Below are 22732 nucleotides of genomic sequence, written 5' to 3' on the forward strand. Positions count from 1 at the left end.
GCTCGTATATGAAGTGCGTAAAGCGAGAGAGTTGTGCGCCTAAATACGAGCCCCATTCACTTCACTACGAAGGCGTTTCTGTGGTCGTGCGCTCAGAGGGAGGCATGGGGGAGGGGGCCCCTGCGCATCACAAGTGACTGTGTGTGGATGGCGTGGGCTTCTCTCTCCTTCCTCCTAACCGCGCAGCATCATCATCACCAGCAGCACTCGATTCACAGCAGCACAGCCATCCGCCTCCCCTTCCTCCTCCCTGTCCTCTCCATCTCATCTCCGGGCTACAGCGGGACACGTCGCGCGTATCGAGGTGAGATTCAATGCATTTTTGCTCTAATCTTTCCATTTCTTGCAACCATTAATATTATGTATGAATTAAGACGTTAGGGAAGAAAAAGTGGAGATGGGCGTGTTGCTTCTCACAGCAATTAAAGATTTGGAGACGATTGACTGTAATCTGGTACAAATCGGGACAGGCTGTTGGCACTCACCGAGATTGATCCCTCTGATGTGACAGACGATGGGCTAATAATCGGGGAGATTTGCAAGAGCTTTTTATTTATTTATCCGGGATTATTTTTGGACGGGGTAAATTGGCCTGTTAGGCCTTATAGCCACTTAATGTTTCCAGAAGACATTTGGAGCCATGGAGGTTTATACTATGCGCCATAGTTGTTTTAATTAATAAATACATTTTAATTTTATGCAGGAAATGATCAGTTTACTTTCACCATAGTGTAGTAAGACTGTGGCGACGACGTTATCTTCAGGTGTTTAGATTCCTCATCGCGATACTTGGGAGACAGGAATCCCCCTGTGCTTTGAGTAGATTGTGATCTCTGTCTTTCTTGGCTGGAGCGCAAAAAGCGAGTGTGTTAAACTGACGCTGGAAAAGAAGCATCATAAATGAGCTGCTACTGGCTGGGCTGCTCAAAATACAGTGAATCCAATCCGCCATTTCCCCCCCCCCGTCTCCCCCCGCGCGCATCCTGAGGCCTGCTCTGACAGCGCTGCGCGTGCTGCTGCTGAGGCTGCTGGACAGCGCTCGTCAACTTGACAACAGGGACGAGGAAGAAGTGTCTCAGTACCTTCTCTGTCAGTCTTTGGTGGATTTCACTGTTACTTTGCTGTCTCGGATACAACAGCCTGGGAAAGATTATTTACCTGTTGATTAGGATACATCAAACACTTTTTCATTTCAGTTTTATTAAAAGACAAACCATTAGCAGCCATGCTGTTTAAAATGTTAGGAGGCTAAGTGGTTCTTAAGGTTGGGATAAAGTCCTCATTAAAAATTAAAACATTGGTCTTCAGAAGCGTTGCATTTCCCATGGGCTCAACCATGTGTGAAACATTTGACATTATTAGTCAACCAGCCAATTGTGTGGTGGTTTTGGTGCTTTGGCTTTAGGCCTCGACTTGTAGGTTCCCACCAGTCACATTGCCTGTTGAGTTTTATGAATGGGTTTCCTGCTCAACATATGAGATACCTTAGCCCTTGTGCTGTATCCGCTGTTCAATATTACACAAAAATAAAATAAAAGGTTTTTATTGGTAGAGCACCCTGTTATGTATTCCACTGGATCTGACCGTTCCACACAAAAATAAACAAATCAATTGTGGCTAATCAATTAAAATCACTGATTGACTCATAACATGTGAAAAATGACTTGCCACAGTAACAAAAAAAGCCTATGTCCCTGAACACTACCCATGGCAACATTTTAGAAGAACTCTCAATATGCTCACAGTGTAAAGGCTATTGACTCTTCAACTGCCAGAATCCATTGACATGAGATATTTGCATTTCCCTCAAGACCAGTGACCTTTTCATTCGGTGCAACGAGCGGCGGAAACATAAACGCCTCACAGGTTTAGCGCTGCTGCATTATCAACCATGTTCATATCGTGATCGCTTTACATCATATTGTCCTGCTGCGTTTTTATGGCCACCCACACGTACACTCAAAAGTCCACTGAGGCGTGAAAGAGTTTGTTTGGCTTATTGTTATTCCATCTCGTCCGACATCTAACATCTGTCCGTTGTGTTGAAACAGCTTTACTCAGAGCGGCACTTGATGCATGTGTTTGTGTTTCAGGAATCGGCCAAAACGATTACACTAAGAGCTGGAGCTACAGATATGATTAGCTTTGAGAGTGCTGGTCTGTAGCTGCTTTGACCAGACCCAGGGGTAAAGCATTGATTCTTGCAATATATGCGCATCTACCCACCAGAGACTTGCCACCGCACAGAATGGTAGCCTAGAAGATATTGTCAATATTGTGCTTGTTAGCTGTTTTTCTCTTTCGGATAGACGGACCATGCAAGGGAATAGCCCATGTTTTGCAAAACCCAAATGATTTCAGTGCGAGGTTATTTGGCTTATTTGAGGGGCTAGAAAATGCTCACTCACTCACTTTAATTAATGTCAGTCAAAACAATAACAACATTGACACTCAATTGGCCTTGGTTGCTATGTTGTTCCCACATTGTGGCATTATCTGCATCGTGCCTACCTGCTACGTGACGAAGATACTGAATTTCAGATACCGAAGGCGGCTTGTAGCAGTGGTGCTGCTCATACTGGGGCCTGCATGCTGAATTTGGCCCTTTGGGGGGATTTGATTTGCATACGATATGGACTGTAATTGATTTGGTTTGTGCAGGGCGACAAAAGTTGAAGAAATTGAGTGTTTGATGTGCTTTTTTATCTTTTTACATGCAAAACAATGTTGTATTTGGTGCTTGGCCTGCCAACATCGAGCCATTTTGGACCAAGAACAGGAACAACACCTCTAGCCTATAGATTCGGAGCCATTGCTGAATATGCCCGACCATACAGATAATCCATTTTCTGGCTTATTCACACCTGAGCTGCCCCTGTGTTCTCTGAATAGTGGCTTTCATATTCAGAATCCAAACATTGATTTTAGGTGAGAGCCGTGTTTGAAGAAGATGCCCAATTAGTGCAAATTGGTGTCGCTTTGTGGTCCCGTTTCACAGCAACAACAAGCTTGTTTTGCACGCTGTTGCTCTTTTAATGGGGTAGAAAATCAGTCGGACTGCGGCTACACTGGAATTCACCTGGTACTTAAAGCTTTTCTCCGCAAAGATTTCACCATAAAGTAGGGCGTATTCCCATCAGCCATTCTCAAAACCAATATTGATGGTCGTAATGCTGGCCCGCTCCCCTGGCTGATACATCATCAACAACTACGGCCATAAACACCAGAAATACTGCATCCTGTTAATGTGACATCGAAAAAGGCCTTTATTACAATCCCAGTTTATTATTTCACAGAGTTTGCTGTTGGTGTCCTCACAGTTAATGAGGTGTTTCTAAAAATAGGAAGGATTCGGTTTGACACAGACACACAAGGTAAAATGGAAATGGATGGAAATTAATGCTTACCCCAAACACAAATTATAGTCGACTTCTAAGGTTTTAGTAGCGGTGTGGCATGGGGTAGTATATTATGACTAACTTCTTTGCCAGATATTGTGAAGAAATCTGTACAATCATTGTGGGCTGAAAGTGCTTTTCTCCACTTAATGAGACAAGCATTTGCGTACATCTGAACTAAAAATCTCTGGGCACCCATTTTTCATCATTGTGAGAAAGGGCCAGCGCCGTAGCAAAGGTCAAACGCTCTCAAGTGCTGCAGTTAATATTGATTAACATGCTGTAAAGTAATAATAGAGTGTTCTTTTCAGCGATGAACAGTGAGGTTTTCCTATGTTTGTGTAAGCTCTCAGTTGTACAGTCATAGACAAAAGTTCTTAATCTTTCATTTGCACAGGGCAGTTTCAGCTTTGAGGACATTACACCTGTCACTTCCACAAACTTCCACCTTTAAGCAGCAGACTGGGTTCCATGTCGTTGTTGGCACCACCCATGTTGATTATAAAATGCTCCTTTTATCTCAAAGAGGCTATGTTGCAATCTAAATCCATCCTCATGTGCATTTTTCTTTCTCAACTGTACTGTGTCACTGTGGGCTGTCGTCTTGCACCTAGCTGCCTGGGCTTTTGTAGCTGTCAGTGTTTGTTTTTGAGAGCGAGGTCAGAAAGAGCTTGGCCCAATGTCTCTCATTTTGATACTGCCCGACAAACATAAAGTGACATGTTTTTTTTTATTGCCATGGTGCCCTCAAGGTTCCCACCCACAGCACAGTGTATTCAGAAAACAGATGCTTCGTCAAAACAAGGTCCGGAAGTTCAATTAAGTGTTGTATTGAGCTCTAAGGCAAGTTGCAGTGATTAGTCAAATTTAGTGCGGAATTATTGTAATGTTGATCAAAGTGCAATCTAAAGTTGCTTTCAATTATTTACATTGGGTGTTTCAAACTTGAGGCAGTAAAAGCAGCTTGGACTTTGGAGGAATACTTTTTTTGTGTGTGTTAAATGGGAGTGGAAAGCATATTTTCTTTGTTTGAGCTGAGGTTTGTTTAAAAGGTCAATCTTATCTGTTTACATGAACCAAAGACCATACATTGTGGACAACACAAAAGAGAGTGGGAGCGCTTCACTGGGTCCAAGACATGTGACAAAACACTGTGCTCTTCCAGGACGACCAAAGATGACATGAATATAAAATTATGCTCTGATTAAAAAAAATGATGGGCAAAGTAGTCCGAGGCACTGAATTAAAGTCCTTTATTCTTTAGCAGGACAACTATTTTTCATCATTGGTCTTCTGGCCATGATGTTTTTTAGTTTTGTTTTCCATTATTATGAAAGACAGCTTTAGCTTCAGGCCACCCTGCCTGAAGCTAAAGCTGTCAGAGGGGCCACGCCTGGGGACAACAGCTGATAAGTGACACCTCTGAAGATGATAGTGCCAGTTGAATTTGCCAAAACCAAGGCAAGCAACGTGCAGTTTTACAGTTTATCACTATTTATTAACCATCTCTACGACATTGTGACACATCCGTACATATAGTTTGAGCATTTATATGATGGATCCTGTTACATTTGCAACGTAGAAAGCCTTTCCATTCGGAGTATCCATTCAATTTCACGCCTTATTTCAGATATCATGGTGTTTAATTGCCAACTTGTCACAGCTATATCTGATTAATCTTCAATGCACTTATTTATTCCCTCTAAAATGTTCTCTGTGTGTATGTGTGTGTGTCTTTCTCTCTCTCTCATGTCTGTGCGTGACATTTTCCTATCTCCCAGTCTCTCTGACCCGATGATGAGATTGTAGGGAGCTATCAGACCACCGCACAGAGAGTAATGGCCCTTTACGTTCATGTTATTTTGAAGCATCATTTGTCGTACAACTGCAGTCCCGGGCTTTCCTCTCTGCAGCAAAGGCGAAAAAAGAAAAAAAAAGGGACTCACACGTTTCCGTTTTGACGCATTCAGGGCTTGATGTGTCACCCACTAATTATTGTAGAGGCCATCTGCGGTGCAATACAAGCCTGCGGGGCCCATAAGAACTGGCAACAGGTGCGGGCTGCAAATAAACTGTGGAAGGATGGTGAAGTGGGTTTAGGCTGACATAACAATGCAATGGTCGTATATAGAGATTTGCCAGATGCTCAAAGTCGCTTTACAACTGACCTCGCAAAACACTCACTGTCCAATCAGATCTCATAGCAACCGTTGCTACCAGACATTCTCTGTCTCCCCTTCCATAGAAAGTAATGGCGCACATCCGGTTTGCCCCCTTTCTGGCAGAAAAAACAAAATCCGTTGTCTGTCTTTTATGCCAACGTAAGACTCGTTGACCACCTGTTTCCCGAGCTGTCGTTGCTTGACATTGTCACAAAAAAGCTGTTTCTGCCACTGGAATATCTGGCACATTAGCCTTAAGATTTCAGCCGCTGGTGGTTTCGTTTTGACACTGCTCAGCTCATTTACGGGACATTGCAGCTGGAGAATTATGACTAAAATGTTGCCGAACCGGATAAGATGTGGGGGAGATAGAGCCACAGCAGTCAATAGCAGAGGCCTGTGAGCCGCCTTGCTCCTGTAGTAGGTTTAGAAAGCAGCTATAACTTAATAATGCTCCTATTTTTTCAATACTATAAGAGTAGTGCTGGAGCATGACTGATCCACATGACGCTGCCGGTTGCATTTCAAGTATGGCTCCAGGGATTTTCTCCGATTTCACATGACGGGTGCTTTAGTCTCGATAGATGCAGTGTCCCCTTCGTTGCATATTTTAAACATATTCCTCCACTGCACTTTGATCTGGAGGATATCGGGTTGGAAGCAGCCTAACATTTGGGAAGGGGACGGAGCTTCTGCGATAGGTCAAATGCATGTATTCTTCATCCACTCCATACTCCATACTCCAGCCACAGCTGCCCTGAGGTAAAGTGACGGAAGCGAGGCTGCCAATTTGTGCAGACCACCACCAACCACTGACTCACACACTACATTCACCCAGGCTTCCAGTTATTCCCCTGCTGTGTCTTATTCAGGTACTAACCAGGCCCTTCCCTGCTTAGCTTCTGCTTAGTTTTTATCGGGCATTGCAAAGTTGGTGTTGACACAGACAAATCAACAATACTTTATATCCACATCAATTCATACCTGCATTTTAAGTAGCCATATGGAGCTTTTAACCATCTTGTAACGCTGCTCCATTGCCAAATCACACCTGGAGTAGTGCCATAGACTTGTGAAAGTGCCGTTAGCTGGGCCTATTTAAAATCTCTCTCACTTTCCTTACTCTCTTTTCTGTAGGCATTCATTCAAATAGTGAAACTTTCAATGCTGAGGACATGCCAAAAAATTCTACAGTTAGACAAGCCTCATGTATTTTTGGGACAATAAAGGTTTAAATATAACCTTTTGGCCGGAATTAGCAATGGTCCGTTTGGAGAAGAAAGAGTCCAATTGTTAAGCATGAGGATAGTTCGGTCTTTCTTTGGGGTTGTTTTGCAGCCACTCGCACAGGGAAGGTTTTGTGGGAGAAAGAACAATGGATTCCGTTAATTTCCGATGAATGCTAAAGTTATAAATCAAATTGACGACATGAAGAGGTGCAGTCTGAAGGATTTGCTGCATGGCCTTCACAGTCTCCTGACCGGAACATCATTGGAGATCTGAGGACAAACCTCTAAAGAGGAGTGCGTGCAAGACAGTCCCAAAATCTCTCTGCTCTGGAAGATTTTTGCAAGGGGGAAAGCAAGCTAGAATTTTAAAGCTGTGATACTCACTATAGTGGGTGGCTACGAGCTATTAACTCTGCAGGTGCCCAAACCTTTGTTGCAGCCTTTTTTCTTTTATGTTATCTGTTTTTTTATGTTATTGGAATGTCTCATCTGTAACTTGTCTTTCAGAGATCTTTTCATCTTCCTCTTGCTTCATTGTTCACATTAATAGAAATGGTGTACTGTACTGCAGTGTTTCTTAAACCTTTAATACCAAGTACCATATGAATTTGTCTTTTTTTTTTTTTTTTTTTACCAGATCTACTGTTTAAAGAACTATCGAAAAGCTAAATTTGTCCATAGTCAAGGATAAACCAGGGCTATAATAGCAGGAAATTAATAAAAGCACTTTATAAATTGAGAATATTACCATGAAGTTTAATTGAATTCATTTCTCTGTCCATAGAGATACACTTCTCCTGAGAGAGTTCAAGTTCTCACCTCAAACAGTGAGGTGACCAAACTGCAGACCAGGTGAACCCCCAGCACTGAGTCTCCAGCTGTTTTCCACCTGCACTGGTCCAAAATGGAGGACAACAACTACCAGAACCGGACTGCCTTCATTAAAGGTGCCAAAGACATTGCCAAAGAAGTCAAACGGCAGGCGTCGAAGAAAGTCGGTCGCTCAGTGGACCGCGTGAGCGATGAGTATGCCAAGCGCTCGTACAGCCGCTTCGAGGAGGACGACGACGATGATTATCCCGTGCAGGGGAGCCAAGATGGAGGATATTACCGTGGTGACAGTCAGGTAAGAGCTTTCTGTTCTGTAAGAGGTTTTGCAGCTGAATGAAAGTCCATTTACCCTAGTGCTCGAAGAACCATTTCAAAGGCTCAAAGCTCCCAATAGCACTTTTGACCAATGCAGCAAATAAAGGTCCTTTAACTTTGACTACAACTGTCACGTTGTTTAATAAGGTTCTGTACAGTCAAAATATTTACTTCCATCCAGTGTTGCATTAATCTTTCACCAAGATCTTGTATTGATGACGGGAGAGTGCCTTCTCAAGCACATCCCAAAGGCTGTGTATTTTCATTTTAGCCTTGTTTTGTTTGTGATTTTGTATTATCTGAGTCTTGTTTTGGCACAATTTGATGAAACGGTTACTGATGTGTGAGTTTGTTCAAATTAGTGTTGATTGAAAGAGCTCTGTATAATATTGCAATGATTTTGTTTTCGCAGTATTGAAGGCAGTTATTAAATATATATATATATATATATATATACATACACTATACATGCCTTTCAGTGTGACTTTTATTGTTATGGTGGCTATTTTGAATACTGAAGTAGAATTGAAACTGAAGTAGACAACTGATTGACAGTGGCATTTTTATGTACTCGTAATCATTGTTCAAGAAGATAACAGTAAGAGTACGGCCCCAGAGACGCACGTTTATGTGAAGAAACCAGTGAGTCAGTGTTTAAGATGTTTGCATGCTACCGGTTAACACTTAGCTTCAACAGCTCAGCTTCTACTTCTCCAAGAGAAAGCCCTGAACCACACTCCAAACCTTGGCTACAACATGTGACAGAGGTCAGAGTTGAGCTGTTACTGTAGTATTTCCTCAGTGTTCATAAGAGTGAGCCACACATGTGTTCATCGTGTTGAAGCCATTGACCAGTTGCTAACCAGTAGCATGCTAATGTCTTGAGCAGCTTAAACACTGACTCAGACTTGACATGACGATCTGTAAAGGTTTTCAGTTTCCTCTTTGATGTGCTAATATAGTCTGAGGAGTGAAGCCGATCTTTAGTAAATCCCGCTGTAGCTCGACAGACAGCGCTGCTCAGTCTGTGCCACATTTGCTGGTTATATCACATAAACGTGCATCTCCGGGGCCGTGTATTTACTGTTATCTTTTGAGTACCTATTGAGTACATAAAAATGCCACTGTCAATCAGTTCTCTTTCATTTTCATTCTGAGTAGAGGTATTGTTACGTGTTGTAGTACTGCATAATGCTACTTCGGTATTCTAAATGGCGGCCGGAACTATGCGACTATGTGATGTCATTGGAAACGCATAGCCTTGTTTCTTTGTCTGGACTATGACATTTTCTTCTTTTCAGGCCAATGATGACGAAGGAGGCCACAGCGACTCCACAGAGGGCCATGACGAGGACGATGAGATCTACGAAGGCGAGTATCAGGGCATCCCGAGAGCAGACTCCGGGAAGGGGAGCCTCGCTGGAGGTCCCGGGTCGGTCCGTGCAGGGGCGCAACAGTTCACAGATATCGGGGTGTCGGACGCGGAGAGGAGGAAGGACCAGGAGGAACTCGCCCAGCAGTACGAGACCATCCTGCAGGAGTGTGGACATGGGAAGTTCCAGTGGAGCCTGTACTTTGTGCTGGGGCTGGCACTGATGGCGGACGGAGTGGAGATTTTCGTGGTGGGGTTTGTGCTCCCCAGTGCAGAGAAGGACATGTGTCTGTCTGAGCCCAACAAGAGCATGCTAGGTACGTACTCTACATCGTGCACCCGAAGTGAATGGATGATTTTAACTCTCTACCGAGTTCTTGTCGTAAGATTGTGACAGGAAGGGTGACTCACTGACAGCAAACGCATCAAATAAAGAGTTTCTTTGATGTGTCTTCCAATTTGCATAGATCCAGAGGCAGTTTACAGTTAGAGAACAAAGTCTATGTTTTCTGTGATGGTTTAATAAACATGCTGAAAATCAATAGGGATCAGCTCCAGAGTGGAAGATGATTTATAACCGCAGTGGCCAGTCTCGCAAACACTGCTGTTGTCTCTTTCTATTGTGTGCTTATGTTTGTTTTTATAGCACATAATGGAGAGGCAGGTGATACTCTCCATCTCCCGGGGCTGCTTTTGTCAACAGCACCAAATAACCTCTGTGTGTGACAATAATGCAAACACAGCCAGTGCACACCGTACAGTACAGGAAAAACCCTAGAGTTTGGACCTTTTTTTTTTTTAGCCATTTATGGCTATAAGGATGTTGATCACGACTTAATAATGTTTCCCTGTGTACCAAATTTGAAATGTAATCATCCACCAACAGCAAAAGACTTAAGTGCTCCTTTAAGTATGCTTTGTACCACAGCCAGTCTAAATTATAAATGGCAACAAAGCCATTGTACAGTATATTGTGTTTTGAGATGAAGTCAATTTCCTGCACAAAATTGATTACCTTTACTGTAGACAGATTTAATTCCAGGTACACATAAAAATTGTCTCTCAGAATGAAATTTTGTTCCATATTACCCTGAGCAAATGTGCAGATGCTACACATAAGCTTTTTCATGTAATATTTCCATTTTGAATATTATGTTGGGTTTATCTAGCTAACAACAATGTTTTAAGCACTTCTTCCCACTGTTGCCCCCTGCAGGACTGATAGTGTACTTCGGGATGATGGTGGGAGCGTTCCTGTGGGGGGCTCTCGCTGACCGGATCGGCCGTCGCCAGGCGCTCCTCATCTCCCTCTCCATCAACAGCATCTTCTCCTTCTTCTCCTCCTTTGTCCAGGGGTACAGCACCTTCCTGTTCTGCCGACTGCTGTCCGGCGTCGGGTAAGTGCCATGGAAATAATGCTTATGATAATAATTTAAAGAATGGTTGTCGTAGTGGCAGCTGGAGTTTGTGTTGCAGACCCACTTGCTTTAATTTGTGAAGCGCATCGAATGTGAAGTTCTGCATCCAGCTGCATTGAAACGTGGTTGAATACGTTTGAAACACAGATTTATGTGGAGATGTGCGGTGATCTACATAACACAAATCCACTCATTGTTCCGACCAATCACGTGGGAGTATTGCATAGTGGGTATTTTACATTTACCAGCGACAAAAAGCAATTTTATCTGTGCTAATTAACAACAGAGTGATGACAAACAAGCGTTCTGCAATATACTTACATTAATACACTAATAACATTTTTAAAACTTATTGCTTTTCTGATGCAACTAAAATGTCGACTCTCTTCACCAGCTTTTCAGATTGATGTGACTGTGCTTGTGTTGTTCGTTAATAACAATCTGGCTTTACATGTTTGATTTTGTGCTGCAGAATCGGTGGCTCTATCCCCATTGTGTTTTCCTATTACTCCGAGTTCCTGGCCCAGGAGAAGCGCGGCGAGCACCTCAGCTGGCTCTGCATGTTTTGGATGATTGGAGGAATATACGCCTCGGCGATGGCCTGGGCCATTATCCCACATTACGGTCAGTTAATAAAGCCCTCACTCCTGAATATACAATGTCCACTCTGAAGACGTGCAATTTTCTCCTCGTCTCCTGCTGTCAGCTCCTATTTCTATGAAGAATGGCGTTTTCAATTTGCATGTCACTTTAGAGGCATCTTTCTAACCCCAGGCCTTTTCTTGTTAGAATATCATATTTCAAACATTTAGTTAGCCGAATGACACGTCTTCACTTGATTTACTCTATCATTTATCTATTTATGTGTCGTTTGACCTCATGTTATTCAGATCAGTTCTCCAAGAAGATTTAGTTAGCCCTGAAACAGCAGCATGTTCCGGCGGCTACTAGAAAAAAATTAACAATATATTTAAGATCCAAACTCTACACATGTTGCTTTAGTGTTGCTTTTTAATGTAAAATCTAAATTTCGCCCAGCCATATACTCAACTAAACTCATCACTTTTAGCAGGCCATACCGTCTTTGCTTTGCCTGATCCCGTCAGATCTCGAAAGCTAAGCAGTGAAGGGCCTAGTTGGTTCTTGGATGGAAGCCTGAGTGATTGTAGTGAGTGAGTGGTTGGTGATGGTTGGAGGGGCCGATGGCGCAGACTGGTTGCCTCGTTTCCTTCAGTCTTCCCCAGGGCAGCTGTGGCTACAACAGTAGCTCATCACTACCGAGTATGGCGTGAATGAATAATGACGACAGCGTAGCTCTTTGAGAAACTTGGTAATACAAGCTTGTAAAGCGCAATACAAGTGTAAGCCATTATTATTACTATTATTTGCAATACAAACTATTATCAAACCAAACACTGTGGCCTGTAAATGTAAGTCAGCGACATTATCATCAATGAAAAACAAAAGAGGATGTTAAAGACCCTTCATTTTTAATGTCTTCCCTCCTATTCCCACATCGACCGCAGTGCAATATCTGTGCAATCATTTCTCAGACCGTGACAGCCCTGGTCTGGGTTCATTCTTTCTGGCGTATCTCTGGGTCCATATGTTAGAAGTCTTTTATTACCAGACCTCATGTTTACAGACTTCATGCCGACAGCTGACCTTTGAACTCTGACCCCCCTTTAGGCACTTCACACAGAATAAGCACACACAGATATTGTGGATTGATTTTTGCTGTGGCTTGGTTTGCTTAAGGCCAAAAGATATGCAATTTTCAGCACATCGCAGAGATGACTATAAAAAATGTTTATGTGTGTATGTGTGTGTGTGTGTGTGTGTGTGTGCGTGTGTGTGTGTGTGTGTGTGTGTGTGTGTGTGTGTGTGTACTTGAACTTACGACATTATGAGGACCGGTTTGAGTTTTTAACCAACAGAGTGAGGACATTTTTGTAAAGTGAGGACATTTTGGGTGGTCCTCACTTATTTGAAGGACTGTTTGAGGGTCAAGATGTGGTTTTAGGGTTAGGGTTAGAATTGGGTTTAGATTAGCTTTAGGGTTAGGATTAATGTTAGGGTTCGAGGCTCTAAATTTAGGGTTAGGGTCTGGGTAATACATCATGTCTATGGGTGTCCTCTCTAAGATAGAAGTGCAAGATTGCGTGTGTGTGTGTGTGTGTGTGTGTTTTTAAGCTTCTTTCCTACCTGTCAATCGTCTCCTGGCCAATGTTTATCAAATTTCTGTTCTCACTCTCAGGATGGAGTTTCCAGATGGGCTCGGCCTACCAGTTCCACAGCTGGAGGGTGTTTGTGCTCGTGGCCGCGTTTCCGTCTGTTGCAGCCATCGCGGCCCTCAACACGATGCCCGAGAGCCCGCGGTTCTACCTGGAGGTCAGCCCCTCACAGATGCGGCTCGATGACGGAGCATGAAATGTGTATAATGTATTATTGGTGTTTTGTCGAAACAGAACGGGAAGCATGATGAAGGATGGATGATTCTGAAGCAGGTCCATGATACAAACATGAGAGCCAAGGGGTACCCGGAGAAGGTCTTTTCTGTGAGTATAAGCTTCAAAGCAGTTCATCTCATATAGACCGCAAAGAAAGATATAGCTGAGGTATTGTTCATGTGTTTTGTTGCTAAGCTGTCGCCGTCTCATAGTCATAACTGTTTATTGAGCGCGCTGAAGGAGAAATGCTTGGTCTAAATTGAGATTGTGTCGTCTGGCGGTGATTGAGGGCTGATTGTTTTCATTCTTTTTTTTTTCTGAAGGTCACTACGATTAAAACGGTGAAGCAGATGGACGAGCTGGTGGACACTGGCACCGACACGCCGATGTGGCAGCGCTATCGGCTCAAGCTCATTAGCCTGTCCCACCAGGTCAGTCACCCCAGAAATATTGAGGGTACATGACGTCTCAGCAGGGAAACAGAAGCCAAAGGAAAGGTATTTAACTGTCTGGACGAGAGGTTGGCTTTGGGAGTTTTGCCCTTCTCTCGTCCTGTGCAGTAAAAACTGTCCAAAACCATCTGGACACCAGTGCCATAAATTCATTCATATTGAATAAAGATAATTTAAATCAAATGACTGATGGGATAAAATACACTACTGAGAATGTTTTATGTTATAGACCCTTTTATTGTTTGTAAACATTTCGGGCTTAGCTGGAGGCAGGAAGCTAGATTCCCCTCTATTTCAATTGTAGCTGTTGTCATAGTAACGATAAACAAATGTCTAACTGTTGTTGGAAATATCAGATAAACCTTATTTTATCGTATCAAATGTCATTCCTTTTGTTCTGGCACCTTAAGCCACAACAGGACCACATATTTTAGTTGTAGTTTTACACTTATAATTGCTAGTTTTAGTTTTATCTTACTTCTCATGACCACTTCCTGCCTCCAGCTGATGTCACTGATAATGTACGCAGCGAAAAGGTCTATTGAACGTGAATAATAATCTTTTTACCCATATCCATAATCTCTCCTAATATTCATACATATGCTGGGGCTTATCGATTATTGAATATCGATCTTAAATTATGACTGGCTGCTCCTTGAATCACTATTGCTCATGGCTATAATGGGCCACATTGTCACTACCACATGCGAAACGAGAGAAGGCGCACTTTAAATGCTGTATGTGGTCTACTTCTCTCGTGGCTTAATTCTGTGTAGGAGTAAATCGTGTTTGGTAAAAATTAGTTTTAGCATCTCTGCGCGGAGCTGCCTCGCGCGTGATTGTAATTTGTATTCAGGCTATGCTCTCTCCCACTGTACACAGCACGCCTACATCTTCTCAATCTGTATAAACCAACTTGTAGTGGAAAGCGTGACAGTTTTGAGCTTTTGTGCCATTTGAGGTGAGAAAACTAACACGCTGGAAAATTAATGATAAATTAAAGCTATTTTTTGTCATTGTGTGATCTACTCTACCTGGCACTGTTGGTCTGGGTTCAGCATCACTATGTACCAAAAGAGTGAGATCAGCTGACTACCTGAACATCCTGAATGACCAGGTTTTTCCATCAATGGATTTCTTCTTCCCTGATGGCACAGACATATTCCAAGATGACAATGCCGGGATTCATGGGGCTCAGATTATGAAAGAGTGGTTCAGGGAGAATGAGACATGATTCTCACTCATGGATTCGCCACCACAGAGTTCAGATGTTAACCCCATTGTGAATCTTTGGGATGTGCTGGAGTAGGCTTTGCACTGTGGTCACATTCTCCCATCGTCAGTACAAGATATTGGTGAAAAAGTAATGCAGCACTGGATCTTTTGACATTGCAGAATCTTCACTCTTCACCTCTTACCTTAAGCAAGTGCATTTTCTCTAGTTTGGAAGAACCCAAATCTGAAAGCTTCTGGACTGAAGAGCAAGAGTGTAATGCCTCATTTGAAAGCTAAGGCCTATAAAACTGATTTTAATGTTTTATGTTGCGTTATTGCAATGTTTTTGTCACTTTTTTGTCATTTTTTTGTTGTGCTTTCATCACGTTTTGTCACTTTTTGTCGCTCTTTACTCACTTTTATGTTGTATTATTGTTGCTTTTCTGGCATGTTTTACTTGCTTCATTGTTGCTTTTTTGACACATTTTTGTCATTTTTTCATCCTCGCTTTCGGTGCTATTTTTACACTTTTTTGAAAGAAGAAGCGTTTAGATTTGGGTAAAGCCACATTGGAGAAAATGTGCTTGGTTCAGGTGGGGGTTCTGAGGTTAAAACAATGCCCAGAAAATGCAAACGAGCGATCGCTGTTATTGTTTACTTCCGCAATTTTTGCTGGATATTTTGGTGAATGGTAGGCAACAGCTGATACATCCTGGCCTCTAACACGGTTTTATAAAATGATTGATCTGATACAGCGGAAGAAAAGCAAGGCTGTTTATGAACATTGTTTGTGCCAATCATAGAATGCTTATCATTTGTTTAAAACGAAAAATGCCTACCACGGCCCCCTGGATGTGACGACATCGCGATCGCTTGTATGCTGTAAGGCGTCAAATATTGGAGCCTGAGACCTTTTTTTTTTTGGTGTAGAAGTTCTGCTTTAATTGAAATAAACAAAGGCTTCCTCTGAAGTAGCTTTTTGAGATATTGCTTGGGCACTATCATGGCATTTCGAGATCGGACCTTGGTTGTGCAAAAAGTGATTAACTGCATTAGTTTAAATGTCTCAATTTGAGTATAATAATCCAAATTTGAGTTGTTTTGACGAGTTAAGATGTAGTCGGGCATTTGACCTAGATTTTTTCACTTGTTCTGAGATGTTTCTGACTTGTTTCAATAAATTTCGTCTTTATTTCATGTAATTTTCTTTGCCAATGGGGTTTGAAAGTTGGTCTTATCCCATTGGCAGTTTTACTTTTTTATTTCAAGTGAGATAAAGTATTCCTTTGGACTATAGTCTGAAATGTCATCAAACAAGCAAAGTAATCTTGGTCAGATCAAGAAAAAAGTCTAAATTAGTGAAACAAGATGCATTTCCTCTATTCAAGACCTCTAGGCCATTTGTAGTGGTTTATGCTGAGTTTGTTTCTGTTGATTAAAGGCCTTATACCAGATTTTTTGACGACAATGAAAGAGAAAGCCATAAAAATTAAAATATTGTGGTTCAAACTCGCTCTTAACTTTCCAAACATATTCCCAAAATCTTGACCAGGATGACTTTATACACACAATACACTAATGGAGACACTTTTATTTTGTCAATCCCTCAGATTCGTAACAACATCGTGGCCTGCTTCAGCCCGGAGTACAAGCGCACAACTTTCATGCTCATGGCTGTTTGGTTCAGCATGTCTTTCAGGTAAATATCCCATTTTGATATTACTGCACATTCCTTTCACGTATTTCTCATTAGTTCACTCACTTGTTTGCAGCTACTACGGCCTGACGGTGTGGTTCCCCGACATGATCAAATACATCCAAAAGCAGGAGTACGAGTCTCGCACATTAACCTTCATGAAAGAACGAGTGGAGCACGTTACTTTTAACTTCACTCTCGAAAACCAAATCCACCGCCAGGGACACTACTTCAATGACAAGTGAGCAAGTGCGCTTTGAATTTGCTGAATGTCAACTTCAGTACTGGTGCAGTTTATTTCTATGTCACTATGTGGTTAGCCCGGAATGAAAATGTTGAAGTATTTATTTTATTCTTAAAACATCTACACTTTGGCTTATGAACAGTGAACGCTGGACCTTTGTTTATCTCACGCAACCGACCTTAACTTTCATCCCAACTCTGACAACAAATTTCCCTACTGGGACAATAAAGTACACCTTAACCTTAACTTGGAGCAATGGAATGTCTCTGCAGTTGTTGCATAGGGCCTGAATATTATCTACCTGCAACATCATAAAATATAATAACTGATTAAAGGGATATTTCAGGATTTTTGACATAGGGCCTCATTTCCTAGTTATCCAGAGTGTTGTTGATTTCTGGATTTTTATGTTATTTTTTAATTCACGCAGTCCTTATATTTGAAGATTTTAGTGGTGCTAGGCTAGTGCTAGGCTAGTGCATGTCTATGGTAACTCATTAAAAACTAATTAAAAACAGTCTGACCCAAGCACAGTGCACCTGAGGCAAATCACTTATAACACCAGACTACCCATTTAAATGTCCGTGTTGACTGAATAATGTCTGAAATATAACCATTTGGCATTTAAAAGAACTTATATTTGAGCAGCATCAGCTTCCTGGTTGCAAGCTACGCAGTGGGGGAGTGATCTGCTAGGTGACCGGATCTACAGTAGTTTGTTTACCTGCGGCCGGCATTACTACAAGTGGAATTCACAAAGAAGCTTTCTACAAATCAGATATGGCAACGTTTGGAGGACGACCCCATGATTTTGAAGAGGTTTTAATTGCAGGCTACTAGTTACCATAGACGTGCACTAGCCTAGCACTAGCCTAGCACCACTAAACTCTTTAAATATAAGGACTGCATGAATGAAAAAAAAAATCTCAGAAATCAACAACACTCTGGATTACTAGGAAATGAGGCCCTATGTCAATAATCCTGAAATATCCCTTTAAGGCCTAAACACTTTCTGAATCCACTCTGTGCCAAAAATATAGTACTTATGCACCGGACTCGGACTTGTAAGTCATTCCAAGTCCTCCAGTCATCAAGTTCAGTCATCAAGTTCTTTATGGGACTTGTGACTTGCCCCTCTCTGTACACACTTTTATGAATATGGTTTTAAGTTGAAAGACCGGAAAATACGACGACTCTTGACTAAAGTGAACTTGCGACTTAGACTTGGTTTTAGGTAACAGTGGCACGACTTTATTTAACACATGAGGACTTGAAGGTGAACTTGAATAATTGTGACTCGTCCACAACTCTGTTCTGTACATCGTGGAGAAAACGTTTGCCAATGTGGTTTGGGAATGTTCCAGGTTTCTGAATTTGAAGATGAAGTCGATGGTTTTTGAGGACTCAGTTTTTGAGGAGTGCTACTTCGAGGACATCACATCCACGCACACCTCCTTCAAGAACTGCACCTTCATCGCCAGCTTATTCTACAACACAGGTAAGACTCTACAGACATCAAATACATATGCGTATCAAAAACATAAAAAATAAAGGTACCATCAACAAGCATAGAACTGATAGGCAACATGTCGTCTCATTTTAATACCCGATCTCTAAGCAAGAATAATTTTGTTATTTAAGACCAGTCCTCCATTTACAAACATGTTTACACTTTGCCAAGCAGTGTTACTTGGACTTAAATGTTGAAATTACAATTGGCTTATTACAGTATGTGGGCATGGGCCAGTTTAAAATTAGCTATTGCGTTGGCTTCTGAATAAATGTGCTTTTTAAAATTGAAAATACTAAGATTGTTCATCCTATAAGCAGGTTTTAGGATGCTGTGTATTTCCTTGATGTAAGATAAAAAGATGCTTCCAAGCTGCAGGTGCTTGGTTTAGATGGAAAACTGGTTCAGCAGCTGTGTTTTTGCCTGAAGTGTGAACCACAGTGAGGTGGAAACAATGGTTTGGCTGGAGAGCTTCCACGGCAACATCTGTTTGTCGTCTCCATGGTGATGTTTCGTCAAGTGTCACTGTAGCGACGTAAACAAATCCGGCGCAAATCCGGCGGAGGTGTCTCAACCCGTCTCAGCCAACCAGTGATTGTGCAAAACAACAGATGTGAGAACAGGTCTCCTGAATGATTAAATCAAGAAAAGATTAACAAACCTCAAAAAGTCACACCTGTAGTTTTGGTCACATGAGGATGATTTTACTGATTTTTGTGCTGGTTCTTTCTATTTTCTACTATTTTTTGTAAATTGGCAAAGGATAAACCTGAGTTAATGTATTTTCTGCTTTAGAGACTTTTTATAGCAGTCCAAACATGTCTCACTTAAAAATAAAAACTCTTTTGTGACACTGTCAGAAATCTTAGTTTGTAAAACAATATCCCACACTCATTTCAGTGTGAAATACCCGAGCCATCAGCCAATTTTTGTATTTATGAAACAAAACAAAAAACTAAAATCCTTCCAAAATCCTTCAAAACTAGTGTGATGGTTTTACAATAGACTTGTCTGCTTCAGTTCTATCTAAATCTAACTTTTTGTCTCTTCCTCAGACTTGTTCAAATACAGGTTTGTCAACTGTAAGCTCCTGAACAGCTCATTTATTCACAACAAAGAAGGCTGCATGCTGGACTTCAGCGATGACTTCAACAATGCCTACATGATTTACTTCGTCAACTTCCTCGGCACTCTGGCCGTGTTGCCTGGCAACATTATCTCCGCTCTATTAATGGACAAAATTGGCCGTTTAAGGATGCTGGGTGGGTAAATGTGTGACAGCTTCATGTATTTGCAAATGAAGGCAAACATACAACTTGGTGTTTATTTTTCTGTGTCAACACAGCGGGGTCCAGTGTCATCTCCTGTGTCAGCTGTTTCTTCCTCATGTTTGGGAACACAGAGTCAGGGATGATCGCCCTCTTGTGTCTGTTTGGAGGCATTAGCATCGCCTCCTGGAACGCCCTGGACGTCCTCACAGTGGAGCTCTACCCCTCAGATAAAAGGTAAGTCACCAAGGCCCCCACTTCCACAGCTCATGCTTGTCCAACCTGCATTACTAATAGAGATTAAACTTTTGTAAACTATATTATGACAGCAAAGAATTGTGGTATATTTTTTTAAATAGAAAAGTGTATTCTGTTATTGATTATAATGCATAGCAGGATTGTCTTGCATGTCTGTTCCAACTAGTGCAACAGCCTCCTCCAGCCTGTAATTCAGTTGTGAAGCTTGCCTAATGCCCTCTAGTGGCAGCAATGGGGTGGTGCAGTAAGCATAAAGGGCTCATCTGTGGAGCAAATTAGGCATCAAATCACAATTTACAATTACAAAAAACAAATAATTTCACACGCTGCTGTCAGAAGCCTCGTAACAGCTGAGACTTTCCAAGCGGAGCCAAAATCGTTACACGATTGTTGCAGCCTTCAGTGATAAATTGTTTCCCCTCCTCAGAGTCTGGCACTGGGACAAAGCTGTGAAAGCAGTGGCCAGTTTAAGTGATATTGATTTTTGAGTGCGTGGGCCACTTTTAGGTCTTTGTGTATTTCCGATTCGAAACATAAAACAGTTACCTGGCTTTTGGTTTTGATGCCCTCATACATCTAGTCTTTCAATAAAAAAATGGACACAACTACAGGGAATTAACAAAACCTTAAAGGCACACTGTGTAACATTTTGGATTCTAAATTGAGCAGCTCGACCCGGACAATGTTATTTCTGCAGTGGGTTCAGTTCTTTAGAGATTTAATCCATTTACAACAAAGTAGGCAACAAAAATATCTAAAACAATATAAATGTGGTCAGGGGCAGACTGGCCATATATCTCTTTAACTTCTCACCCCCCGCCTTAACCGAGCTTTACCCAAATCTAAAAGCTTAAAAGAAAAGCATCAAAATAGGGACGAAAACGAGGACGAAAAAGGAACAAAAATGTGCCCGAAAAGCAACCAAATAGTGACGAAAACACGACACAAAAAAGTAATGAAAAAGCAGTAAAAAGCGACATAAATGCGGTGACAACGTGACGAAAAGTTACCATCACATTTCTAGGTCCAGGGCTGTTTTTCAGTCCCAGTAACGCGGTGTAGCTTTAATGTAATGTATATTTGTGTGTATTACTGTGGCAACCTCCTCCCTTTCATGTTATACTACACTACTTATTGAAGTCTGTGTTTTAGGATCGGGTTTGTTCCTAACCAACTGCATGTGCTCCACTGTTTGTGTGTGCAGGACCACGGCGTTTGGCTTCTTGAACGCTCTCTGTAAACTGGCCGCCGTTTTGGGCATCAGCATTTTCCAGTCGTTCGTGGGGATCACCAAAGCCGTGCCCATCCTGTTCGCGGCCGGTGCGCTCGCGGCCGGCAGCTTCCTCGCGACAAAGCTACCTGAAACGAGAGGTCAAGTGTTGCAGTAAAAAAAAAAGGAAAAAAAAGGAAAAAAAAAGAAAAAGAGCCCCTAATGGAAGGGAGCTACAACAGCTACTACAGCCTTTGGACATCTGACAGAGCTGCCCCGTCACCGAAACAGAGCAAGAAGACTGCCACCTCCCATTGTAAGCCCCAGAATCCTTTGAAATGTACATCCTTTTGTTCCCCCTATAGAGATTATTTCCAAAGAGCACACGCCAATGTCCCAAATGAAGACTTTATTTTAGCCGCGCAAAGTCCCATGCCAAGATATCGTATCGCTGCTTCAATAAACCGTTCATTTCTGGGAGCTTTGCGGATATAAGTTTGAAAAAGTTGGGGACTGACTTGCTGGGTTATTACGATGCGATCGCAATGCTATGTTTCCTACCTGTTTACAGAGCTGCTCCGAGTTTTAAAGTTATACGTTTAATTTATGTTAATAGTTTGGGGTGAGACTAGTTAATGACGTCCCCGCGACTGTTTACCGCTGACTAATACGTTTACAAAGCACTATTGAGACATTCCACATAGGCTTGATATATTAAGAAATTAGGTTTATATTGAAATATCAGACGGCCTGGTCCCTTGTATGTATATTTCTAATGTTTACATCCGCATAAAACCTCACAGATTAATTTCACAGGATTCTCTGTCCTAAATGGGAACTAGTTTGTGTTAAGTGTGGTCAAATGTTGTCTCTTCCTCCTGTTGTCTAAAGCTGTGTGATATATTTCTGTAGGACTGTGTTGGAGGTGTTATTGGTTGCTGTGAGAATGGCTAAATACCTAAATGTGTGTCTCGTATGACTGAAGAAAGTCCTCATTCATATCCCCACGACAATGTACGTATTTGCCTATTATAATGGAATAGACAACAGCCATTATAATGCCAATATAAAGAGGAAAACACAAACTCACTTAGCAACTATAGCTTGTTAGCTCTCACTGAGGCTAACCCAAGCTAAGCCCATAGAGCTAAGCCATCAGTGCGAACTAGCCGACATTTTTAACAGCGTTTAAAAATGTTTTAAAGTTGCAACAGTTGTAGCGAGTTAGCTCACTCAGGTGTATCGAAATGTTGACATTATGTTGACACAGCCATGCTAGTTAGCAAAAAGTCATTTTGGAACAAATTATACCAAGTAATTTAAGATATTTTAGCCTTAATTTTGTGCGCAAGGTTCACCCACAAGCTTGATTTGTATCTGTTTCCACAAAGAGAGATGATTTATTAGATATATTTATGTTGATGTTGTTTATATTATATTTTATTTAATGTTATGATCTCTTTAGTAGTTTTTTATCAATGTTGTTATGAAATGCACATTCCAGAAAAAGGCCCTTAATTTCTGATTGTGGACTATTTATCCAAGCACAAATTAAACCAAAAAGAGGAGAGTGCAAAAAGGATTCCTCTAAATTGACATGTAGCACAAAACAATAGGCTATACTGCCTGTGTATTCTTTCGGAGATTTCATAGATAAATGTAATAAAGGGCTGATTGTAAAACATGCAGGCCTCCAGGAAACTC

The 22732-nt window shown here is 41.7% G+C and overlaps 1 protein-coding gene across 1 annotated transcript; it reads left to right on the top strand.

The window, feature by feature from the left end:
- Nucleotides 1-7: 7 nt before the first annotated feature.
- Nucleotides 8-22709, top strand: sv2a (synaptic vesicle glycoprotein 2A). The gene is made up of 14 exons (XM_079571622.1): nucleotides 8-304; nucleotides 7574-7915; nucleotides 9237-9624; nucleotides 10524-10704; nucleotides 11198-11349; nucleotides 12983-13116; nucleotides 13194-13283; nucleotides 13499-13606; nucleotides 16453-16541; nucleotides 16615-16779; nucleotides 18147-18280; nucleotides 19348-19554; nucleotides 19638-19797; nucleotides 21023-22709. Exons 2-14 carry the CDS (start codon nucleotides 7694-7696, stop codon nucleotides 21204-21206), a joined length of 2214 nt encoding a protein of 737 aa, XP_079427748.1. The 5' UTR covers nucleotides 8-304; nucleotides 7574-7693; the 3' UTR covers nucleotides 21207-22709.
- Nucleotides 22710-22732: the final 23 nt, after the last annotated feature.

Source organism: Gobius niger (assembly GCF_951799975.1).
Source record: "Gobius niger genome assembly, chromosome: 14".
Classification (NCBI taxonomy): Eukaryota; Metazoa; Chordata; class Actinopteri; order Gobiiformes; family Gobiidae; genus Gobius; species Gobius niger.

Excerpts from the sequence above, each read along its gene's own strand:
- sv2a (XM_079571622.1), top strand. The coding sequence starts at position 7,694 with ATGGAGGACAACAACTACCAGAACCGGACTGCCTTCATTAAAGGTGCC. Across the intron at positions 11,350-12,982 it reads GGCCATTATCCCACATTACG|GATGGAGTTTCCAGATGGGC; the intron begins GTCAGTTAATAA and ends TCTCACTCTCAG. Across the intron at positions 19,555-19,637 it reads TGGCCGTTTAAGGATGCTGG|CGGGGTCCAGTGTCATCTCC; the intron begins GTGGGTAAATGT and ends GTGTCAACACAG.